Genomic DNA, 22,714 nt, shown 5'->3' with positions numbered 1-22,714 from the left:
GGTGTGCCCTCTTAGACAAGTGCTATTAGTCTCTCTCGCGCTCGTTATCTAGTCCTAATTGATAGGGGTAGTAGTGTCAATACTATCAATTTTAGGTTCAGAGTAGAAATGGTGATGATCACACAGACAACTGCTGACTTTCCCTTTCTTTCACATTCAGTAAAAAAGCAGGATTAGAGGTAGGAAGGAAGGGAAAATTAGAGAGGTTATAGAAAACTGGTCTAAAGTTTTTTAAAGATCTATTCATTAGGACTAAAATGGCGTATGTATTTTAAATTAATTTTTAAGGCTTCCTTCAGATTTTTAAAACAAAGTTATTACTTTCTTTGCATTATAAAAGTAACATGTGCTTATAAAAACAAGAAGAGAGAGCCAAACTCCCACATCTACTCCCTGGTTTCTCTGTAAATGTAAAGTATATTGCATATTAGCATAATTACCTCCAATAGCAATCAGTCGATCTCCTCGCTGAAGATCTGCAATTGCAGCAGGTGAGTTTGGGGCCACAGTCTCAACTATGACATGCCCAGCATACCCGTCAGTTGACTGGACAAGACGAACTGCAAGTCCAACACTCTGTAAATTCCCCTTTATTAATTCAACCTTTGATAAAGAGAAAAAAATGAAAACGGATTCAAAGGAGCGGAATAAGAAAACATTAGCACACTGAGAACACTACAGTTGATGCTGAATTATACTAAGGTGACTGTTATTACAAAGGAGGAAGGAAATCTTTACTGTAACAATATGAATTAACATGTGCTCTGACTGCACCTTTGGGCCATCAAAAAAACACTTTCTTCAGTGTTTCTTATTGAAGATACATGCTCACTGTGGAAATTCTGGAAATAAACAGAAAGGCAAAATGAAAACAACTCCTAATCATATTATCTAGAACTACACTATCAACAATCTAACACGAAATTGAGATCCTATTATGAATGGAAATATAATGGGAATAATCTATGTCATTAGATGTTCTTTGGAACCTCTGTTTTTTATGGTGTTCTGTTATTTATTTTTTTGTGGGGGGCAAAGAGATATTTATGTTTTATTAAGAGTTATCTTGTTAGTGAGATATCCTGTTCTAACTCATCAAGATCATTTTGTTTTCTATAAAAATGTTATCCAATTTATCAGAAGTATGTATCCCAGATTCATATATCTGTGATAAAAAAAAAAAAAATGCTGTCTGTATTCGAATCACTGATTTAAAAAAAAAGAATGCCACATCCCTCTGGTGACAAGAATTCAATCTCTGTTTATTGAGCTAAATTACAAATCAGTCTAATTGTATTATTCAGCCCACATTTCTCAGCTCTGTTCTTCAAGGTATCTCATGAGAGACTTTGCCAAACCAGCTAATATCTAAATATATCACTGTTTGTATTCCTTTATTATATAAATCCCATTTAAAAGCTATAAATTCAATTCTTCCACCTAATGGTGTTGGCAGGTAAAAAAAACAAAACAACAAAAAAAAACACCTTTATTGGAAGTTGTTCTTTCATATGAGTGTAGTAGATTTTGTAAAGTTGCTTTTAAATTAAGGAAAATCTTAATCATATTATACTCAATGCGAAATGCAGTCAAGTTTTTGTTTACCTATAAGTTTACCAAAAAACCTCCAAAACAACCCTTTCAAAAATCATTTATGTTTAAACCTCTAAAAACATCTAATTCTTGCCTTATGATATAGTAAATAATCACCTTATAATGTTAAAAGTGTTTTTCAGTTAACAAAAGCCTTTAAAAACACATTCTCTCAAATCCACAAATATATTCTGAATATAAAGAGTGCCAAAGCTAAAATTTAGAATGTGAATTTTTCTGATATCAGACAGCTAATGGTAGCAAATGAATAAAAACCTAAATTATATGGGTCTGAGTAGTATAAATTTTAAAATCAACACTTGGAATATTTTTTGTGATATATTCTTCATTCTTAAAGTGGAATGGAAGGGATGGAGTTGAGATGAGAACTGAGGCTAGTATAGGTTTTTGGATAATTCAGTTTATTTTCTGCCTACCAATCATATTATTCCCTTTGATTTTCCTATTTCAAATGATCCTTGAAATATACATTCTAGATGGAAAAGAGAGAAGGTTTTCAGTAAGAATAATTAGTAAGGGCAAATACTAAATTATTTCCCTTTCTCCCCAATTTTTACCACCAATTATTACCAGTAAATGCTCTTAATTTCATACTTAAGCAGGCAACAGAACCTGGCACCATTTATTTTACTTCTTTCCTTGTTAGAGTATAAAAACACTTTTTAATTAAAAACCTACTGAAACAAAGCACTTAAAAATGACTATTCTCAAAAATTTTGTTATTTTAAAAATTTAAAGTTTACAAGACCATCCAAATGATACTGTGACTTTTGGAACAAAACTAACATCTCCACTGGGGCAAGACCATTTAAAAACAAGAATAGCCAAAAAATACACACTGGTTATATAATTCCCCTCCATACGCATATATCTGTATTTTAAAATTATAAGACTATTGTATATACCATACATTATAAAACATACACCATCAGAAAACCTTTTAAATGAGGAGGTAGAAATACATAGAAATAGAAATCCCAAATACTCTTCCTATAGCTGGCGGGGCATGTGGCATGTACTCCCTGAAATATGACATCATTGCCCAAGAGGTTTTGGTTTTTAAGACTATGGAAAATTAAAAATATACACAAAAGCACAGAGAATAGTTAAAATGAACCCTGTGGTAGGTTATAAAATACAGTCACAAATTACTCCTATCCTTTATGTATATCCCTTTGCAGTTATTACTTTACCAAACCTCCCATTAGAGATGTAACCTGTTTCTCCACCCCTCTCTCAGAAACCAACATAACTAGAAACAATAAGCAAGGACACAGATGATCTGAACATCTGTGGAGCACTATACTTAACAATGGCAGAATACATTCTTTCCAAGTGCACATGGTAAATTCACCAGGATGTGCTAGGTCATAAAACAAGTGTTGGTAAATTTAAAAAGATTGAAATTCAAGGCATACTCTCTGAATGGAATTAAATTGGAAATCAATTAACAATAAGATAACTAGGAAAACCTGATCAAATATCTGGAAAGGAAAACAGCACAATTCTAAATAATTCACAGTCAAAGAAATCAGAAGGGAAATTTAAAATATTCTGACTGGAATGATAATGAAAATACAACCTATCAAAATTTGTGGGATGTGAACTAGTGTTTAGAGAGAATTTATAGCTTTAAAGGCTGATATTAGGGGAGGAAAAAAATCTAAAATTAGTGATCTTCGTTCCTACCTTAAAAAATTAGAAACCCTAAAGAGCAGAAGTCAACAAAATAGGAAATAAAACAAATCATGAAAGCTAGTTTAATGGACTGATAAATAAAACTGAGAAGCCTCTAAGCTAGACTGATGAAGAAAAAAGAAAAAACATATTACCAAAATTATTAAGAGGGGAATATCACTACAGAAGCTACTGACATTAATAAGGCAATATCACGGACATATTTCATGTCAATACATTTGACAACCTACATGAACTGGAAACATTGCTTTGAAAGATACATATGACAAAAACCAAGCCAGAAGACAGAAAATTTGAAAATTTGAATACCCCACATATCAATTAAATACATCAAATTCAAAAACCTCCCCACAAAACAAACAAAACCGAGGTCTAGACTGCTTCATTGGTGAATAGGGAAGAAATGAAAACAATCTTACTTGGAATCTTTTAACAATAGAGAAGGAGGGAACACTTCGCAAATCATGTGTTACGGTCAACGTTACTCTAATTCCCAAATCCAGACAAACACAAAACAAGAAAGCAGAACTATAGTACCGTTTGAACATGGATGCAAAAATCTTAGCAAAATTTTAGGGAATTCAATCCAACAATATATAAAAAGGATAATAATCATAACCAAGTAGAGTTAATTCCAGGAATTCAAGGTTGATTCAAGCAGCCAGGAATCAATATAATTCATCATATTAAGAAAACAAAGGAGAGAACCATGTAGTATTTCCACAGCTGAAAAAAAAAAATCCATTAACCATTCCTGATAACGCCCTTAGCAAACTAGAAATACAAGGGAACCTCCTAAACCTGATTATGGGCACCTACAAAATTCTGTAGGTAACATAAATACTCAAAGGTGAAAGATTCAATGTTTTCTCCCTAAGATCAGGAACAAAGCAAGAATTTCTACTCTTAACATTTCAATTCAGTATTGTACTAGAGGGTATAGCCAAGGTAATAAAGTAAGAAAAAGAGTAAGCATAAAGATTAGAAAAGGAGGAGAAAAATGGTCTTTATTTGCAGATCCTATACATGGATAATCCCAAGAAATCTATAAAATAATTACTAGAATTAGTAAGTGAAATTAGGTCACAGACTACAAGGTTAATATACAAAAGACAAATGAATCTATATTAGCAACAAATAATTAGAAAATTAAAGAAGAAACCAAATTAATTCACAATAACGGAATATTTAGGATTAAATTTAATGAAGGATGTGCAAGACCTATAAAAGTATGAAATATTGCAAAGGGAAATTAAAGGAGACCTAAATAGATGGAGAAAGATACCATATTCATGGACTGGAAAACTCACTATTTTTAAGATGCCAATTCCTCACAAATCTACAAATTCAATATGATCCCAATCAAAATCCTTTCAGGCCTTTGGGGAAGTAAAGAACCTAAAATAACCATATAACCTTAAATAGAACAAGGCTGGAGAGCTTATACTGCCAGATTCTAAGACTTACTATACAATGTTATCAAGTAACCAAGCCTGTGTGGTATTGGCCTAAGGGTAGACATATAAATTAATGGAACAAAATAGACAGTTCGGAAATAGACCCACGCTTATATGGTCAATTGATTTTTAACAAAGGTGCTAGACGAATTCCTGTAAGAAAAGATATGCTGAAACAACTGGATGTTTGAATGCGGAAAAAAATGGGAAACTAAACCCTTACCTCACTACATAAAGACTTACTTGGAAAGAAAAATGAGCCTAAACTTAAGGGCCAAAACTATTAAATGTATAGAATAAAAAATAGGAGAAAACCTCACTGAGTTAGGCAAAGATTCTTAAACAGGACACAAATAATATAATCTATATAATAAAAAAATTATAAAATGAATGTCATAAAATTAAAAACTTCTGCACTTCAAAAGACACATTAAGGAAGTGAAAAGACAAGCCACAGACTGGGAGAAAATATCTGCAAAACACTGATTTGGAAAAAGACTTTGTATCCATCAATATATAAAGAATTCTTACAACTAAGCAAGCAAAGAGGCTAACAACCAGATAAAATGTTCAAAATATTTGAATAGACAACTCACAAAAGAAGATATATGTATAAATGGCCAATAAGCATATTAAAAGATGTTTAATTAATCACTACAGAAACACATATTTCTTATTAAGTTAAACATACCCTTAAAGTTAAACATACATTTACTGAAAACATGACCTAACAATCCTGTTTTTAGGTATTTTATCAAAAAGAAAAGAAAACATGTCAGCACAAAGATTTATATGCAAATATTCACAAAGTATCATTCATAAAAGAATTGGTCAATTGGTGAACTGATAATCAAACTTGTATATCCATACGATGCAATGGAATATTACTCAGCAACAAAAATTAAACATTAATACATACAACAGAAAAATCTCAAAGACATGCTGAATAAAAGGAGTCAAACACAAAAGACTGTACACTCTATGATTCAATTTGTATGAAATTCTAAGAAAGGCAAAATTACAGTGACAGCAGATCAGTCCTTGTCAAGGGCTAGCAGTCGGGAGCTGGAGATTGAGGGCAAGTAGCACCAAGTTTTCAAGTGATGGAAATATTCTATATCTTGATTGGAGTTTAGGTCACATGACTATACAATTACCAAATTAACCAACTGTACACTAGTGAATTTGCTGCATTTAAATTATGCCTTAAATAAAACAAAAACAAAGAAAACCCTGAATATGCCATTTTTGTCTTAAGATACTTAAATATACAGATCATTGCTAATTCATTCAGATAGCCCCTGATTTTCCAATATACTTAATTTAATAAAACAACTTGAAATGAATTTAGATGGTCTTTAAGTCAATCAGGAAGGAGAGCAACATTTAGACAGTTTTTCCATTTAACTTAAGTCAAGCAAATGCATACTGACTTTTAACTACAGATAACTGGTATTACTAGACTGTAAATACAGGATTAAACCAGATATAATTATAAAAAAGAATAGTGTGCCTGAAAGAAAGAAACACTTGAAAATGTAACCCAAGTTTTTATTTTTATTTACTGTTAAATCAAGAAAGAATAAACTTAAGCATTTTTATCAAATACTTGCATATAGTTAAACAAAAGCACTTATAATAAAGGGCAACAGTGTTCTGTCTCTCCAAGCCCCCCACTCCCATTGCCATAGCAACCACCTTTAAACTCTGTTTCTGTTTTTAGCTGTTATAGGGATTACTTTTCTCTAGATAATACAAATTTTTTTAATATATCAAATTTTAGACAATCTGCTGACTTCCTATTCTAACAGACAAGGATGTCAGCCCATTCTCCTTTCCCCAATTTACAGTAGAATGACATCACTATTTTTAGTTCCCCTATAAACCTCTTTATAACTTTAAAACCCTACACTCGTATTTCTTGTTTCGTCAATAGACAATATAGACAATATCCCCCTTGATATTAGGACTTCTATCTCTCCCTTCATCTTTCCTCTTTATACCTTCCACCTTCTAAACTCTACCATCAAAGTTGATAACTATTCATGTTCAAAGTATAATTAAGCTGTCAAAGTTGACTGATTCTAAAGGCTAAAAATGAACAGTATTTACAATATTATGACTACATATATAAATATTCTTTGCAAAGCTGGGCATCATTATGTTTTCTATCTTGTATAGCCTTTTTTCTTTTGGAGGTTTTATTTTCTTTCAACGAAATAGCTTTCACTTTAAATGTAGGATTTATATAAGTACTACTTCTGCTATTAGTTCTTAAATTCATCTTCTATCCATTCGTTTACATATTAAATTATTTAGCACCAGATAAAGGGAAGTTTTCTTTAATGCCCACCCTCACTCCTGCCAAAAGCAGCCAGTTAATAAATGGTGAAAGAATGATCGGATTAGAAAAATCCTATTTATAACCATCCCCAAAGATAGAGGAACTGATTTAAAAAACAAAACAAAACAAAAAAAAAAAACACAGACAACCAAATTTAATAATGTATAAATTTTGATGAGATCCTAGTTTAGAAAAAAACTACAAAAAAAACATTTATGGGACTTTGGGAGCATTTCAATATAGACTAAAAATTAGGTGAAATGAGGGAGATACTAATTTTCTTATGTGGGATAATGTTTTAAAGCCCTATCTTTAGAAGTTTCATACTGAAATATTTAGGGGTGAAAATCGGAATTTCTACAACAACCCTTGCCTATGACTTTAGGCAAATGTTAACTTTTCTGAACATCATTGGTAAAATGAGGTATCTATCTCAGATGTGGAGCTATGAAAAGGTTCAGTATTGATGATTATTATTACTAGTAAGACTTAGCACTAGTAGTCAAAAATAGGGATGGCAAAAGGAAATCTAAAAACCAGTTTGCTGTATATGAACTCGACATACAACTAGAGAAAAAAGGCAAACATAAAACAAACATCAACTCAGGACATTAGAATATTTAAACTATCTTATATCATTCAAAAATTAATTTTATAGGAATTAATTTAAATGGGGTCACATACCCCTTCCCTTTGAAACAGTCATCTGGTTACATCCATGGAATTTGCCTGGAAGTTTTAGGCCAAATCTTTCAAATCTAAATATGTGGCTATATTGTCTACGGCCATGCCACCCTGAACAAGCCCGATCCCGTCTGATCTCGGAAGCTAAGCAGGGTCAGGCCTGGTTAGTACTTGGATGGGAGGCCACCTAGGAAGACCAGGTGCTGTAGGAATGAATGAATAAATACGTGGCTATATAAAGTATATAAACACCAGGCTCCTGAAACTGCTCAAACTACAAGGACCCCTACCTTCGTCACAGAGTGAGAGCATCATGGCCCGTATTTAAATATTACTTAGCATTAAGCTATATTCTAAGACTGAAGCACGATGTGCTATAAGACATGTATGAATACAATGTGATGGGGATTCCAGGGAGATGAAGACTGCCTCTGGGTGAGTGGTCTGGAGAAGGCTTCGTATAAGGGTATGGCATTTAGGTTGTATCTTAAAGCATGAGAATTCTATATGCTTATTAATGCTTGCCAAGTTCTCCCCCTCTCTGAGCCTATCTGCAACGCTCTAATCCTCAGATGATTAAAGTGGGAACAGCCTTGCTTATATAACACGGTTCAACTGCTCTGCCTCAGGAGATGGTCCAGGAGCATTCCCCGACCCAAGCTGGACCAATCAGAGTTCCTTCCTAGATGGTGGGAATTCAGATTTAGAGATTCCTTATATGGAAGAAAGATAATTTAGCTATAGGCATTTGTGTATCTACTTCCAGACTGAGAAGTGGAGAAAGCCAGTCTACAGAGTGAGGAATAAAGCACCTAAACACCCAGGAGCAGAGAGGAGAGATGCCTGATAGTGGTTTTCTCTCTGGTTCCACTTTGCTTGTAAGGCTTGGCTGCACTCCTGCTAAAAGTTGCGCAGAACCTAACTCATGCAACCATGAACAGCGGTCGTGACGCCTGCCTGTGGTGTCCTGAAACACCACGGTATCCTCAGAATAAGTACCCCTTTTTTGCTTAAGTTAGTTTTTTAGTGGGTATCTGTTTCAAATACGTTCCAGCTTATCAGACATTGTGTTAGAGACTGTCACATACAATTTCTCATTAAGTTCAAAGTGCTGTATTATTTATTAAACTAGAAAGCTACAAATACATCACAAAGGTAGAATGTAAAGCGTTTTCTCTGAAGCTCAGCTTGTGTCGACTGGCCTGAATTTTGCTGAAAACTAAAGGTAGCTTTCTGTTGGAGTAGAAATACTATTTCTAGTATTTTTTGGTATGACATACATATAAAGGTTTATCAATTGTCAAGCATTTCTGACACATACTAAACAGCTATTACAAGAGCTGAACCATGAGTCAATACACACAAGATTGCAGACGGCCAGCATTTAACTTGACCGATAATGTCAGACGCAGGTTAAAAAAGTCTAGCTGTATGTGCATCTATCTTGTGGAGAGCAATTTAGTAAATACATCAAGATAACCTTTAAGAGCTCTCACACTCTGACATCCCTTTTAGCCTTTCTTGGACCCAGCTGGGATGCCTTATTTTCACCTGCGGGAAAAACAACACATTGATTTTTTAATCCCTTTCTAACGTGGATGTAGTTTTATACAAGGGATAAAAAGAGGATATATTTTAATAACACATCAATATATCTCTTTTACAAACTGTTTTCTCCTACACGAGCTTGTAACATTGAAGGGAAAAAGAGGAAGAAAGTAAGAGGATCACTGAGAGAAATTAACCAGTTATACTTTTGAGCATTCTTTCATTAAGTAAGTTTCTGAAAAAGACATCTTGAGGACTATTTCCCAGCTTTTCTGGTTGAGTAGTGGGGCAGGGAAGGGAGAAATGAAACGACAATCTGTAACATATTACCTGACGCCACTATAAAACCGAACTTTTAACAGCAGGCTTTTAAATGCAGGGAACCATTCCCAGCCTTCCGGGCCCATAATGTAAATCAATACCTATTCTATCAGAATTTTCAAGTTATAATAAAAAAAAATGTCCATGACTTTCAGACACATTGTTGTATTCTGTAATTCCTCTCCCCAAAATAAAATGGTGGTAACATTTTCAGAAAATTAGGCTGACCTAAGAAACACATTTTAATGTAATCTATAGCAAAGCTACTAAGAAAAAAAAGTAAGAGATAAAGAAAAGTAATGGATAGACATGCACTGATTGATTCACTCACTGACTCAAACGCTTAGGCACAGTGTGCTGGGTCTCAGAGGCAGAGCTGTGAAAATCACATTTGAGCTTCTCCGGCCTCGTGTAAGCAGGAATGGGAGGCATGAACAAATAACTGCAATACTTGTGTGTGATTTAATAAGAGTCATCTAACATTTAGAGAGCAGAGAAGATACTCCTAAAAAAGTAAATTTAGTATGACACTTGAAGGATAAGTAGGAGTTTGCCAGGACAGGTCAGAAGTAGAGGGAATACACCTAACCAAGAGGGCAGTGGGTTTGAAGGGAGGAGATAAGAACTAGCATGATATATTTGGAGAACTGAAGAAAGTTCGGTATTACAAAGCTCTTTGATAAATTTAGTCTTTGTGAAGAGAGAGAGAATCTAGAGAGAATCTTAGCTGATTAAACTTAAAAGGGCTTTCAAAAGAAAATGTATAATGTCAATCCCACCACTACTTTCCTGCCCAAGATGGTCAAAGTTAATAAATGGTGACTGTGGTATAAACAGCATTTGAATGTGCTAATTAATGCTATGTGACTGGAAACTTGAATACATACAATATTTAATCCTCGCTGATCCATTTATGCCCTTTAAAAAAAGGTCACAGTTTCATGAATATTAGCATAAGAGGAATGTTTTTTCTCTTTAAAAAAAAAAAACACCTTAATAGTCAAATGTTTAAAAATGTTTTTCGAATTGCTTTAAAGTTTGACTGCTTGCTGTAAAATACACCATTTATAAAACTTTCATTGATACACATATTTGTAAACCATTGAGTGCTTCTCTTTTCATAGGATACTTCTACATTATCTATATTCCCAAAGCTCAAGTTCTCTAAACCTAAAACACACATCCATAAAGCACAAACCCAGGGAGTCTACAAATAGACTTCTCCTATGAATACATTTATTTGCCCAGATTGACCCCAAACGGACATCAGTTATGGAAGACAATGCCTAAGTTCTGAATGCCTAAACACAATGGACAAAATGGCGAGTAGTACAGAAAGAGGTCTGACTTGGGCAGTGCAAGGGTTAGCTCTAAGTTCCTGGGCAAGCGCAGCCCAGCCTTGCTGCCTGCCCAGCCTCAGGGCCAGCATCTAAGGGGAAAGGTCTCTGGACCACTTCTTTCCTACCTATTGGGGCAGACTGAAACCCAGTTCCCCTTTCTCCCTTCCTTCCTTTCCAGTGCAGTGGATGAGGGCCCCGAGCCAGCCACCATAGACCCAGGACAACAAGATTAAATGGGAAAGAGAAATTACACTTAACACTGCTCTTTTCAAGGGGCCCAATACTGGGGTGACTTCAGGACAGTGATGGCCTGGAACAACAGAAGAGCTTCCTATAGCTTTCTTTTTTGAGAAGCATGGTGACATGAGATAGCTAAGTGACAAACAGTATTTGACTCTAGAAGAGGGGAGCCTTGAAGTTCAATCCCCACCATTAGCCATTTTTTGGAAGGCCATTTCTAACTTACTGTACTGCACTGAATCTCCAGTGGTTTTGTTGCCTACATTTAAAAAAAATGTAAAATTTACTCTTTCAGCTATAATGGGTTTTTGTAGACTGGCTAAGGAGCCTATACAGACACAGTTTATGTGGGAAACTCCATGTTTCTGTCAAGCCAACACCTCTACCCTTTCTTCCTCCTCCAGGTATCTTTTCAGACCAGTTCCCTAGCTTCACCTATTTTGTCATAGGTTACAGAGATTCGGCCTTCTTTCTCCTTCTTTTTAAAAACCACCACCACCTAGGGTTCCTAATTCTTACACACTATTCTTGTTGAATAGTGTGCTTCGCTGGGGTAATAAGAATTCTCTAGCTGTATAAACATCCTATGCAGGGGTAGAATTCGAGTAATTAGTACAGAGATTCTAAAAACAATTAGCTTATAAATTGAAGTTTTCAAAAATACATGCCTGAAAGTAGAACTATGGGTTTATATCAACCAAATACCCCAGATATCCTGGGATTATTCAAATTTTAAAATGCTCTTCAAAAACCATTCTATTAATATGGCATCCAAACATTTGTCAGCAAGCCACTTGGGTTTATAAAATTTGGTCGCTGTGTTTATGAGAATATGATACAGCTCTTCTGGTCAAAGTAACAAAAACTACATGCTAAGGATTTCTAGAAGGTGACTAAAAATCATCGTTTTTGATGGGCCATTGTACAGATCACCTTTACTTGGCTTGCTGTGGAATTTCGCAAATAAATTCTAAATATCAAGGACCCAGGCAATTATGACTAGTGCATTAAAAATTTATTCCCAAACTCTGAATAACAATCGAGAGGTTAAGATTTCTGAAACTAGAACAACTCTTATGTTAAATAAGTTATTGCGCTGTTGCAAAGGGAACTTCTATGTATCTCATGTTCGGCACAGAATGTATTAGAGGTGTAACTTTCTGGTCTTTTCATCGAACACTAGATGTTGGATCAATTTGCTTACGGTTACAGGTCACAAATTACTGCCAGGCTAGGGACCAACAGCTTACTGTCCATCTCAGAAGCAGCAACAAACATGGCTGTTGAAGATCTGGAGCCAGATTTCATAAATTAAACCCAACACCTTTAAAAATCACAACCATATTGATGATCCTACCACTTCCATTAGCGCCACACTAAACCCTGAAAGAAGCATATGTTCTTGTTCATATTCATTCTCTCCCCTGCTCCTCCTGCTCTTTCTCTTTCTTTCCTACACACACACACACACACACACACACGCACACACACAACTTGAGTGTGAAGTAACATTTAGCTCAATTCTGAAATGAATAAGTTAGAACTATACTAATATTACTCAATTTCTGCTTATAAAGCATGTTTCAATAAATTATAATTCTAAAAAGTTAATAAAACAATTTCTAGGTTCTAGAATGAAAAAGGAAAAACATATAAAGGAAAGAAAATACGTAGTCTCTGATGGGTCAGTCATTCTGTACCAATCTAACCCACTTTTAAGCACAGGCAGCTTTAAAAGCACAGAAGAGGTAAGCTGAAACATTTCATGGGACCCTCAACCACTAGGTAAGTATATATTGTTGCTTCCAAGGACTCAACTAAAGTCTCAGTCATCTTCCATTCAGATCCCTCACTCTAAAAGAAAAAAAGGAGATAACTATGTTTATTAACTATCTTCTTTGAAACTGTCTTGTATCAGCAAAGAAGACTCAATTTGGATGTACATGATCATACTGCCTTTTTTACAAAAAGTATGACTCTTGAAACACATATGGCAAAGGTCTTGTTTTTATTTCTTGGTATAAAAGTAACACCCACAGAAAATTTCAAAGATCTGTCATTAAAGTTTAACCAATTCATAAAGGTTTAAATCGGAACAGTTCTTAAACTCAACTTGTAAGCCAGATGATTAAAAAAGAATCTGTCAGGTAAAGAGAAGTGCTACTACTGAAGTAAATTTTCATGCCCCTGTCCCAAATGATGACAAAAAGTTATACTCTTTAAAAAAAAGGTCTTAAAGAGACATATTTGAATAGTACATATTGAATAAATCTTAAATTCTCTCACATGGGTTTTACATGTAAACATTTTCTTTGCCAGCAGAATGCTTATATTTTCACCTCTTACTGAATAGTTTTTAAAAAGAAAAACTTCACTGAAATCAGCCCCTCCTCAACACTAGGGCAGATGAGAAATTCTTCTTTGAAGAAAAATTGCAAGGTCTGGGGTGGTTTATATTCAGTGCTGGGTGTGAATTCTGGCTCTAATATTTACTAGTTTTGTGATCTCAAGTGATTTAGCCTCCATCTCATTTGTAAAAAGGGGGTACTGATAGCTACCAACTGTGTTGTCAGAGTACACAAAATTATGGGAATAAACATCTAGCATAATCCGGGCACTTCCATTCTCTCTCCTCAGGTTAGGAAGACTTCTTTCTGGGGTAAAAACACAAGTGAGGCCCCTCAATCTTCAGAACAGAATGCCAGGTTGGCCATCTGATAACCTGGTTTCTAAGGAAACTGGATGGTAATTAAGACTGTATGTATCTTTTGCTTGCCTTGTCTGAGAGACAACAAAGATCTAGAAATATGCTGAAAAAGTAAACTTGTACATTATACAAATACAACTGACCTAAGAGATCTAAAGAATAAAAATGATACTTTGCCCAGGTTCAAAGATTTTTAGAAAAGTAATCACATCCAATTGATTATCTGGCAATACACTTAGGTTTCTTCTCTCTTTTTAAATCTAATTGAAGTCTCCACTAATGTTTTGATTCAAAACTAATTCTACATAGCCATTCCAGTGAAATAAAAAGCTCTGAAAAGTATGCAAAGTCTGAGGTTGTTATGGAAACAACAGAGTGGAATACTCTTGCCCTTAATTCCTTTGTCAAATAGAAACAGCTCTCATTCTGAATCACCAAGTCAACTCTCAGCTTCATATATTATAACTATACTGTTGCAGGGTGATTTACATCTTACTAAAAGGAATTGTGAAAGCCTTAGAGACAGATTGGTTTTTTATAACTTTTTATCTTAAAATAATTTCAAACTTACAGAAAAGTTGCAAAAATAGCACAAAGGATTTCCATTTATCCTGAATCCTGATTTCTCAATTGTTAACATTTTTTCTGAACCATCTGAAAATGAGTTGCAGGCATGATTCCCTCTTACCCTTAAATATTTAAGTATTTTCTAACAAGGACATTTGCTTTTATAATCACAGTACAATTATCAAAGTCAGAAAACTAATATTGATACAAAACAATTACCTAATCTACAGACTTTATTCTAGCTGGATGCAATTTTAAAATATGTACCAATTATTTTTGTATAATCCTTGATAAAGGAATCACTTAGATAGGAGGTCAGCAAACTACAGCTTGTAGGCTGTTTTTAAAGAAGTTTTATTGGAAAACAACTATGCTCGTTTGTTTATTGTCTGTGGCTGCTTTAGAAGTTAAAACAGCAGAGTTGAGTAATTGTGACAGTGACTGTCTGGCCCACAAACCCTAAAATATTAACTACAAAAAGTGTGCCAAACCATGACTTAAAGATAAATGTGTATGAACATATAAAGACATTATAGATTATTATATAACATCAAAAAACTGCAAAAAGTCTAAATGTTCATAAAAAAGTGGTTGGTTAAATAAACTATGCTACATAATGGAATATCATGCATACATAAAAATAATGACACATGTATATGGAGATAAAAATATGCCTTCAGTATATAGTTAAGTAGGAAAAAAGTCAGGTTATAAAATACACGATGCCATTTTATATTCTTTAAAGAGCCTTAAACATACCCTGTGAATTGTGTCTGTGTTTATAAAGTAGTGGAATTATGGTTGACTTCTGCAATTTTCTTTACAGCTTTCTGATTTAAGTGGGCAAAAATTATATAGCTTACACCAATTTCCAAACATATCACTTATTTTATAGAAATTGTTAATTTTATTGTTCAAATATGCAAGTTTCCTCAATTTTCAAATGAAATCATCATAAAAATTAACACATTTCTTCATACCTACTTTCTTATGCTCAGTGGTTTCCTACTTAGACTGCTAATAGTCTCAGTGTTGATTAATTTATGAAAGGGAGTTCATACATCATTCATTTAGAAAACTAGCCATCTGTCCATACTCTTAAGAATCACTTGATCACCTGATAACCTTTAAAGAAATATAATGAATTACCCAGAAAGTCTTATTTACAATGATTAATAAAACCTTCTTATCTCTTCAAGTATAGAACACACTGTTTATATAAAACAGCTTTCAAATATAACCACCTATTTGTCTAGTACAATTCAATATCGGTGTAAATCAACATGCTTACAAATGGGAAACACAGCTGTCCCCAAATCCACTTTAAACTCTATTCGTGTTCAATATTTATGTGGAGAAATATTTAACGCTTTATGGAAAAAGACTGATTTAATAGGACATATGAATTAAGTGTTACTGCTACGCGTTCCATTTCCATGTTTGAAGATAATAAAAAAAATTTCAACCTAGTTTTACTTTAGCCTACTCATTTTAAAGTGCCTTCAGTTAGTAAACAGAACTACACATTTATAGTAAAATGCAAAGGTGAATGCTAGAGATCTCAAACAGTTTAGTACCATGAGCGACTCTTTAAATATTCTAAAACTATGTTATTAATTATAGATACCTAGACTTTTTTCCCACCCTATGACATTAACATTCTTTATTCCTAAGAAGTTCTTAATTTATCTTAAATCTTCCTGAAATTGTCTATGGCCATGCCTCCCTGAACGTGTCCGATCTTGTCTGATCTCAGAAGCTAATAGGGTCGGGCCTGGTTAGTACTTGGATGGGAGACCACCTAGGAAGACCAGGTGCTGTAGGCATTAAAAAAATAAATAAAATCTTCCTGAAATTTAAATGTTTGTTGATGATTTTTCCTCAGCTGAGATGGGCAGTAGCTAGATGATCTCTGTCCTTCTTATAAAAACCCTTAATAAACTTGCTGATGTGCTTAAAGGTCACTATTTGTTTTGTTTTAAAAAAAAAAAAACAACAACACTATCCCAAGCTATTCCCCTGTCCCCCTTACCCTGTTACAGGAAGGATTTAAAAGGGAGTGGAACAGGAGATTTCTAAGAATATACAAAATATCAGATAGCACTAAAAATACAGAAGCAAAAAAGGTGGCATTTAGGTCAAGTTCAATAATTATAGTCACTACTATAGTTACTATGTACCAGATACTGTGCTAAGTGTTTTGCAGACATTTAACCCTTACACTATTACTATTATCTCTATTTTAGAGATAAATTAACTTGTTCGTAGGCAAAGAACTAGAGTGGAAGAACCGGTATTTGAACCCACAATTCATGGAGATGATACAGCATTAAGAATACCGGCCCTGGAGTCACATTGCCTGGGTTTGCAGACTGTCTTTACCACCAGCAAGCTGGGTGATCTGGGTAAGTTACTTTCTCTCTTTGTGTCTCGGTTTTCTCGCATATAAAATGGTGATGATAAGAGGGTTCTTATGCCTATTCTCATGGGTTTGTTATGAGAATTAAATGGTGAATGCATACAAAGTCTTAAAATCATGACAGGCACAGAGAAATTGCTCATATCTGGTTACTGCTCCAAACTTCCACTGGACTGAATACATTTGGGTGGAGAGTTGTATACTGCTACAGGATCTCTGATAACACCTCTTTCCTAAATTGTTTCCTAGTTCTGCATCCTGCATCTGAGTGTATGACTCAGAAAATGAGCTATCTGGCTAAGTGGGTTTCTATGGGAAGGTGCTACTGTGCCTTGAATAGGATTTTTCCATTCATGACAAGGTATGGACTGAATGAATCAGCTTTACTTGGATCATAGAAAACTGGAGATCCTGAAATATAATCCCAAAAGAATGTTTTAGTTTTATTAACATCATTGCCTTAACTTGTTCTCAAAAGCTTTTAAAATAGCTTCTTACTACTTCAGTAAGAAACCATTCTGCTTTTATTTTATCTCAAAAAAGAGATCTATAGAGCATATACACCAAATAAAGTTAAAACTAAATAAAAGCACTGAAAATATAAAAACAAAAACAAAAAACAGTAGATTAAAGCAGCATATGAAAAAATATCCCTCTCTGGACTATCTGTGATAATCATTGCACCTCAAACCCAAACAGGTCTAGAATGAGATCTTCTTTCTCCTCTTCTTGCTCCCCCTCGTGGTTCCAGTCTTCTTGGCTTCCTCTCTCTCTCTCTCCAAACCCGCCCCCTCCATTTCCAAGCCACACTGATTCTATTTTCTATTTTCATTGCCATCATCCTGGTCCAGACTTTCATGACACCACACTTCTATTATCCCAAGTCTTTCCCTCATCGAATCATCCTTGGCTTTACCCATTTGCTGCAAGATTTGGTAAACATATTATTTACTACTTATATGCCAGGTACGGTGCAAGACATTTTAAGAATCTCATTTATTCCTCATACAACCATGTAAAGCATTATTAGTCCCATTTTATAGAGGCATGAAGTACTGTACTTGTGGATGAGATGGGTGTGGGAATTTTGACTAAGCTCATGCTGCCAATAAGCAACCCAGCTAAGACTCAGATTCAGAGCCAAATCTGTCCCAAGCAGGATTCTGACGAGATCACTTTCATTCTAAAAGCCTCCACAACTCCTACTGTCTTGGAGAGTAACAGCCAAATTTCTTAGCCTGGTATTTAAAGCACTTCGGTAACATGATCCAACCTTCTTATTGTTATGCATAATCTTCCTACACTACTATATTCTTCTTTAACCAACCTGGACAACTCATTGTAATCTAAACATACTCAGTCTCCCTCTTTCTTTGGGTTTACCCCATATCTTCCACCTTGAAACGTCCTCCCTACCATCTCAATATCCTACATATACTGTGAGGTTTGGCTCCTTACCATTCTTTTAAGAAAACCAAGAAAGAATATGTTATCTCCCCTTCATCAGAATCTCAGTGTACATTATTCTGAAACTCTCTTAGAGCATTCATATGCTTATAGTAATACTGATGCTCATTGTACTGTTGACTCTATTTCCTCACTGCTTATTTTCCTTGAAAAACAGGACCATATACACATTGCCTTAAACCAACTCAGTTTCTTCTTTCTCATCCATAATCACGATGCCTTGCATTGATATGATTTGGAGAGTTGATGTTTCTATAGTTTAACCTAAGTTCCTACTCTTTTCATAGTGTTTCACAATCATATTAAACACACTTAGAAAATATGGGACAGAGAACTGCATCCCTTATTTTTAACTAAGATGAACTTTAAGAGTGGAAATACTGCACAGGATTTACAACTAAAGCTCAAGGCATTTAGTTTACTTAAGAAGCCAAAGTATAGAACATTACATGTGGTTAAAATTTCATTGCATCCCCACTGTATTCGCAAATATTATCAAATTGAACTAAACCAGAGTTTTCATAAAAACTGACATTTTCAAAAAAAGCTTTATTTGCTTTAATCTTTCTCTTCTTTTGATAAGATTAAGACTGTAAATGGCAAATGGTTAAATAGGAGCACCAAAATGCTATCTGCAAGGCATCTGGCCTTAAACAAACGCACCAAAATGCCAACTCTGAAGCATCTCCATAATGTATCTCTCTCAGATGTTCTTACTTAAAATTACAGTTCTTTAGGGAGCTCTTTTAGACTCTTTGTATGCATATTCAACAATTTGTGGATAGAAGTCATTCAGCAAGACTTCCAAAACTCTCCAAAACAAAAGAGAAGTTTCAGGTCATATAGTCATTTTATTTAGGCTATACTGAACTACACACTTAAGAGCGAGCTCTTTTGATGTTTTAAATAAGGCCATCATACCATTATGTACCATATTTGTAAACTAAAATCCTCACTCTAAAAACCAGATTTTTTATAGAAGGTATACTGAACAGTAAATTTCATTCTGTGGACTTCCTCAACCTAAACATTTTATTTGGTTAAGACATACGTCAGAGATAGCTTGAAGGGGAAAAAAAAGAGACAGAAATGTGACTAAGTCATGATGAAACCTGAAGTTCTGGAAGAAAAAGGGTTGAGAGTAAATGGAAGCTTATGGCCAGACAGCCAGCTTCGGCCTTCCCCGAAAAATTGACTGAACAACCACTAAATGCCAAGTGCTGTGAGCCAAAACGGTCATGGCATATGCTGTAAAGGAAAATACTGGTGGAAATAACACTGACCAAATTTTCATAGAAATATAAATGTGAATTCTCTACTGTAATAAGTATTACCAAAGAATTTCATGCTCATTAGGGAAGGTTTCCCAGAGGAATGATGATTGGTTGGTGAATCAGTCAGGATCTGATAGGGAAACAGGGAACATGTAAGTATTTGAAACAGAGAGACTTTAAAACAGAGAAATGGCTACTTGAGAGCCAAAGAGGACAGCTGAACATGACCGATCTTACTGTGAAGACCTTTCCATTCAAATCCCAGTGCCCCACAGTTTGAGTTCTCCTTGCCTCTCCTCTAAAATGCTTCCACACTTACTACTCCCAAACTACCTCTTAATTATGAGAATACCATTCACTGTCCAGTTTTTGTTAGAGGGATTTGATGAGACAAGTATAGATCCTATAGGCAGAAAACTCTGGCTCCTTGTATATTGGAAAAGAACTTCATAGACTCTAAAGTATTACATGTTACATATTTGGTTCCCACGTCTCTTTTTGTACACGGACAGCAGTTCTTAGAAAGCAGGCATCATCTCCTCAAATGTCTCTTTAATTGTAAGGGTGTGTTTTAAAAAACTGAAGGAAGCCTGACATAAACTATTTCTCTCTCAGAATCAGATCCTTTCAAAAAACAAGGTTTTGATAGGGAAGCAGCAGTGGAGAGAGAGAAAAGTGCCACACAAGTGCCACACAAATAGAAAATATAGTCCTGAATCCAGGAGGTGAATTTTCTGACTTCATAATCTGGGGCATGGCTGACCTATCTAAAGCTCTTCTTACAGCACTTTGAAAGGAATGTTCTTCACAGATTTACTACTTCTTATTTTTTAGGCAGACCTGAAATATCATGACATCTCCTAATGTTTTTTCCCAGTTCTCCCTGGTACCTGTGTATTGGGCTGCACAAGACATGAAGTGCTTCTGCTTCTATTTATACTGAACACATGACTGTCCCATTGTCTCTCTTCTGCTCATCTACCGTGTATATTTGAGGGACCAGAATTCCTTTCTAATTCCTCCTTCATTTCAAAACAGGAAAAAATTCATATTCTTTCTTCTTCTTTGATAGTGACATATTTATGCCAATGTACCGACTTCATGGTTCCTTAGATTTTTAACCTCTCCCTAATCATAGAAGGAAAGACTTGGTCTCCTATGAAGAACAATTACTATCAAGTGTCTGAGTGCTGGAAGGAGAGGGAGTAGGTTCAGCATCAGAAAATGAATATTAAAAAGCTTGTTTTTAGAATTAAAACTCCTTTCATCCTTTTATTTAGAATGAAGAACAAGGGAGAGAGCTCGACAGAACAGCCGGGTGTCTCCTGGCGCCACTGCCCTTCTCTACTGCAGAGCACCCGCATTCAGAGGTTCCACGGCTCATTTTCAAAATGCCTTCTCTTCTCCCCAGATGGCCTCGAGCATTCCAGGTTGCCCAAAGAATAAATTTGTTTGAAGGACGAAGTGACAGTGCAAATAAATGATTAAAGAGATGGCATGAATGGCACAGGCAGGATAGGTGAAACAGAGAGAGGGAAGGACAAAAGAACATTTACTCGTAACCTATTTTATGTCTGGAACTAAAGGTAAAGCGAGTGGGTGGTCACCGGTAAGGGAACTCCAATTCTGGGAGTGTAACACTCAGGATCTCTCTCTTTAAAACTGTGTTTAATGTGACCTGTTTGCTTTACCATGCACACAATAATGATTATGCATGCTTTAATATGTGTAATATGACAGATTAATTTTACTGTGAATTTTATTTGATAAGCACTATAAATTCTAGAGATATTAGTTGTTTTTATACTTTCTTACTGAAATATCATGACCTGAAACTTTTTAAAATCTGAAAACTCCTTAAATTTGTTCATTAGTGAAAAGGAAGCAAATATCATCACCAAACTTGCATATTACTGAAAATAAACTGCCTTGCCTCTTTTGGTGTAGGTGAATGTATTTTTAGTATTGATTTTGTCATCTCTTGCAAGATGATCCTCTAATTTTTGTTTAAACCTAATATCTAATTTATTTGCACCTGAGCGGTCACATTTTATTTGATGTTCATGTGGAATCTTTCCTTATTTATTACTTTTAAAGAACACCACCACAAAGTGCCTCATTTATCCGATGGGCTCTTTTATTTTGCAACAGAGATAACAAGCACAGCACTGACCTGAGTGTCTGATTTTGTTCCAAACTTGCCTTGGATCTCTAATAAGGTAGAAAACAGGCTTTATGAAGGCTATTTGCTATTCTTTTAAATTATTCCCTGACATCCCAATTTAAGAAAAATTCCCTCTAACACAAAAAGTCATCAGGTGGATTTCAATTTTTTCTTATGGCAAGACTGGCTACCTAAAAAATATTCATAATCCTTTTTCTTTACCTTCTACAAAGGCTGAAAAACTAAAATGATTCTTCATACTTCCTTGCTGCTAGGGAAGGCCATGTGACTCAGTTCTAGCCAATGAGATATAAGTGGAAATCCCTGGGAGGAGCTTCCAGGAAAGCATTTAAAAAGGACAAAACCTGGCTGACATGTGAATTTGGCAGGCCTTAGACTGCACCCTTTTTCTTGGAAGGTGAATACTGAGGGAGACATTCGACATCTTTCAACCATAAGGACAAAAACCCTACACTAAGGATGATGGAGGAAGTCAGTAAGAGCTAGGCTCCTTGATTACATTATTGCTGAACTGCCATAGTAACTGAGGGCTTATCACATAAGACAAATAAGTCTCTTTTTTGCTTAAGCCACATTCATTACATTTCCTGATACTTGCAGCTAATGTATTACATCTGTTCCATCTCCACCCCCCAACATTTGTGCAAGTACTATGAATCTAAAGCTTTCCTATTCTTGATCTTACCCTATTAATGGCATATGGTATATTATAATGCTTTAAAAACTCAAAGGCACATTTGAAATATAGAAGGAATTAAGTTTCTTTCATTCTGCATATTTGCTGAAGTTAGACTAACTGAAAAATATCAACATTTAAAAACTGATTTAAATCTGAAGATTGTATTTATA

The 22,714-nt window shown here is 34.9% G+C and overlaps 1 protein-coding gene and 2 pseudogenes across 2 annotated transcripts in view; 2 read left to right on the top strand and 1 right to left on the bottom strand.

The window, feature by feature from the left end:
* Positions 1-22,714, bottom strand: part of PDZD8 (PDZ domain containing 8) — a 65,558-nt gene that overhangs the window by 8,210 nt on the left and 34,634 nt on the right. For both annotated transcript variants that reach the window (XM_039871085.1, XM_039871084.1), the window contains one exon: positions 441-603. In XM_039871085.1, the coding sequence (XP_039727019.1) occupies positions 441-603 (163 nt within the window). The remainder of the gene's footprint in view (positions 1-440; positions 604-22,714) is intronic.
* LOC120610198 (uncharacterized) lies at positions 7,891-8,009 on the top strand (annotated as a pseudogene).
* Positions 16,229-16,346, top strand: LOC120610023 (uncharacterized; annotated as a pseudogene).

The sequence above is a fragment of the Pteropus medius genome, unplaced genomic scaffold (assembly GCF_902729225.1).
Source record: "Pteropus medius unplaced genomic scaffold, Ma_sr-lr_union100, whole genome shotgun sequence".
NCBI lineage: Eukaryota > Metazoa > Chordata > Mammalia > Chiroptera > Pteropodidae > Pteropus > Pteropus medius.
This window is presented reverse-complemented; position numbering and strand designations above follow the sequence as displayed.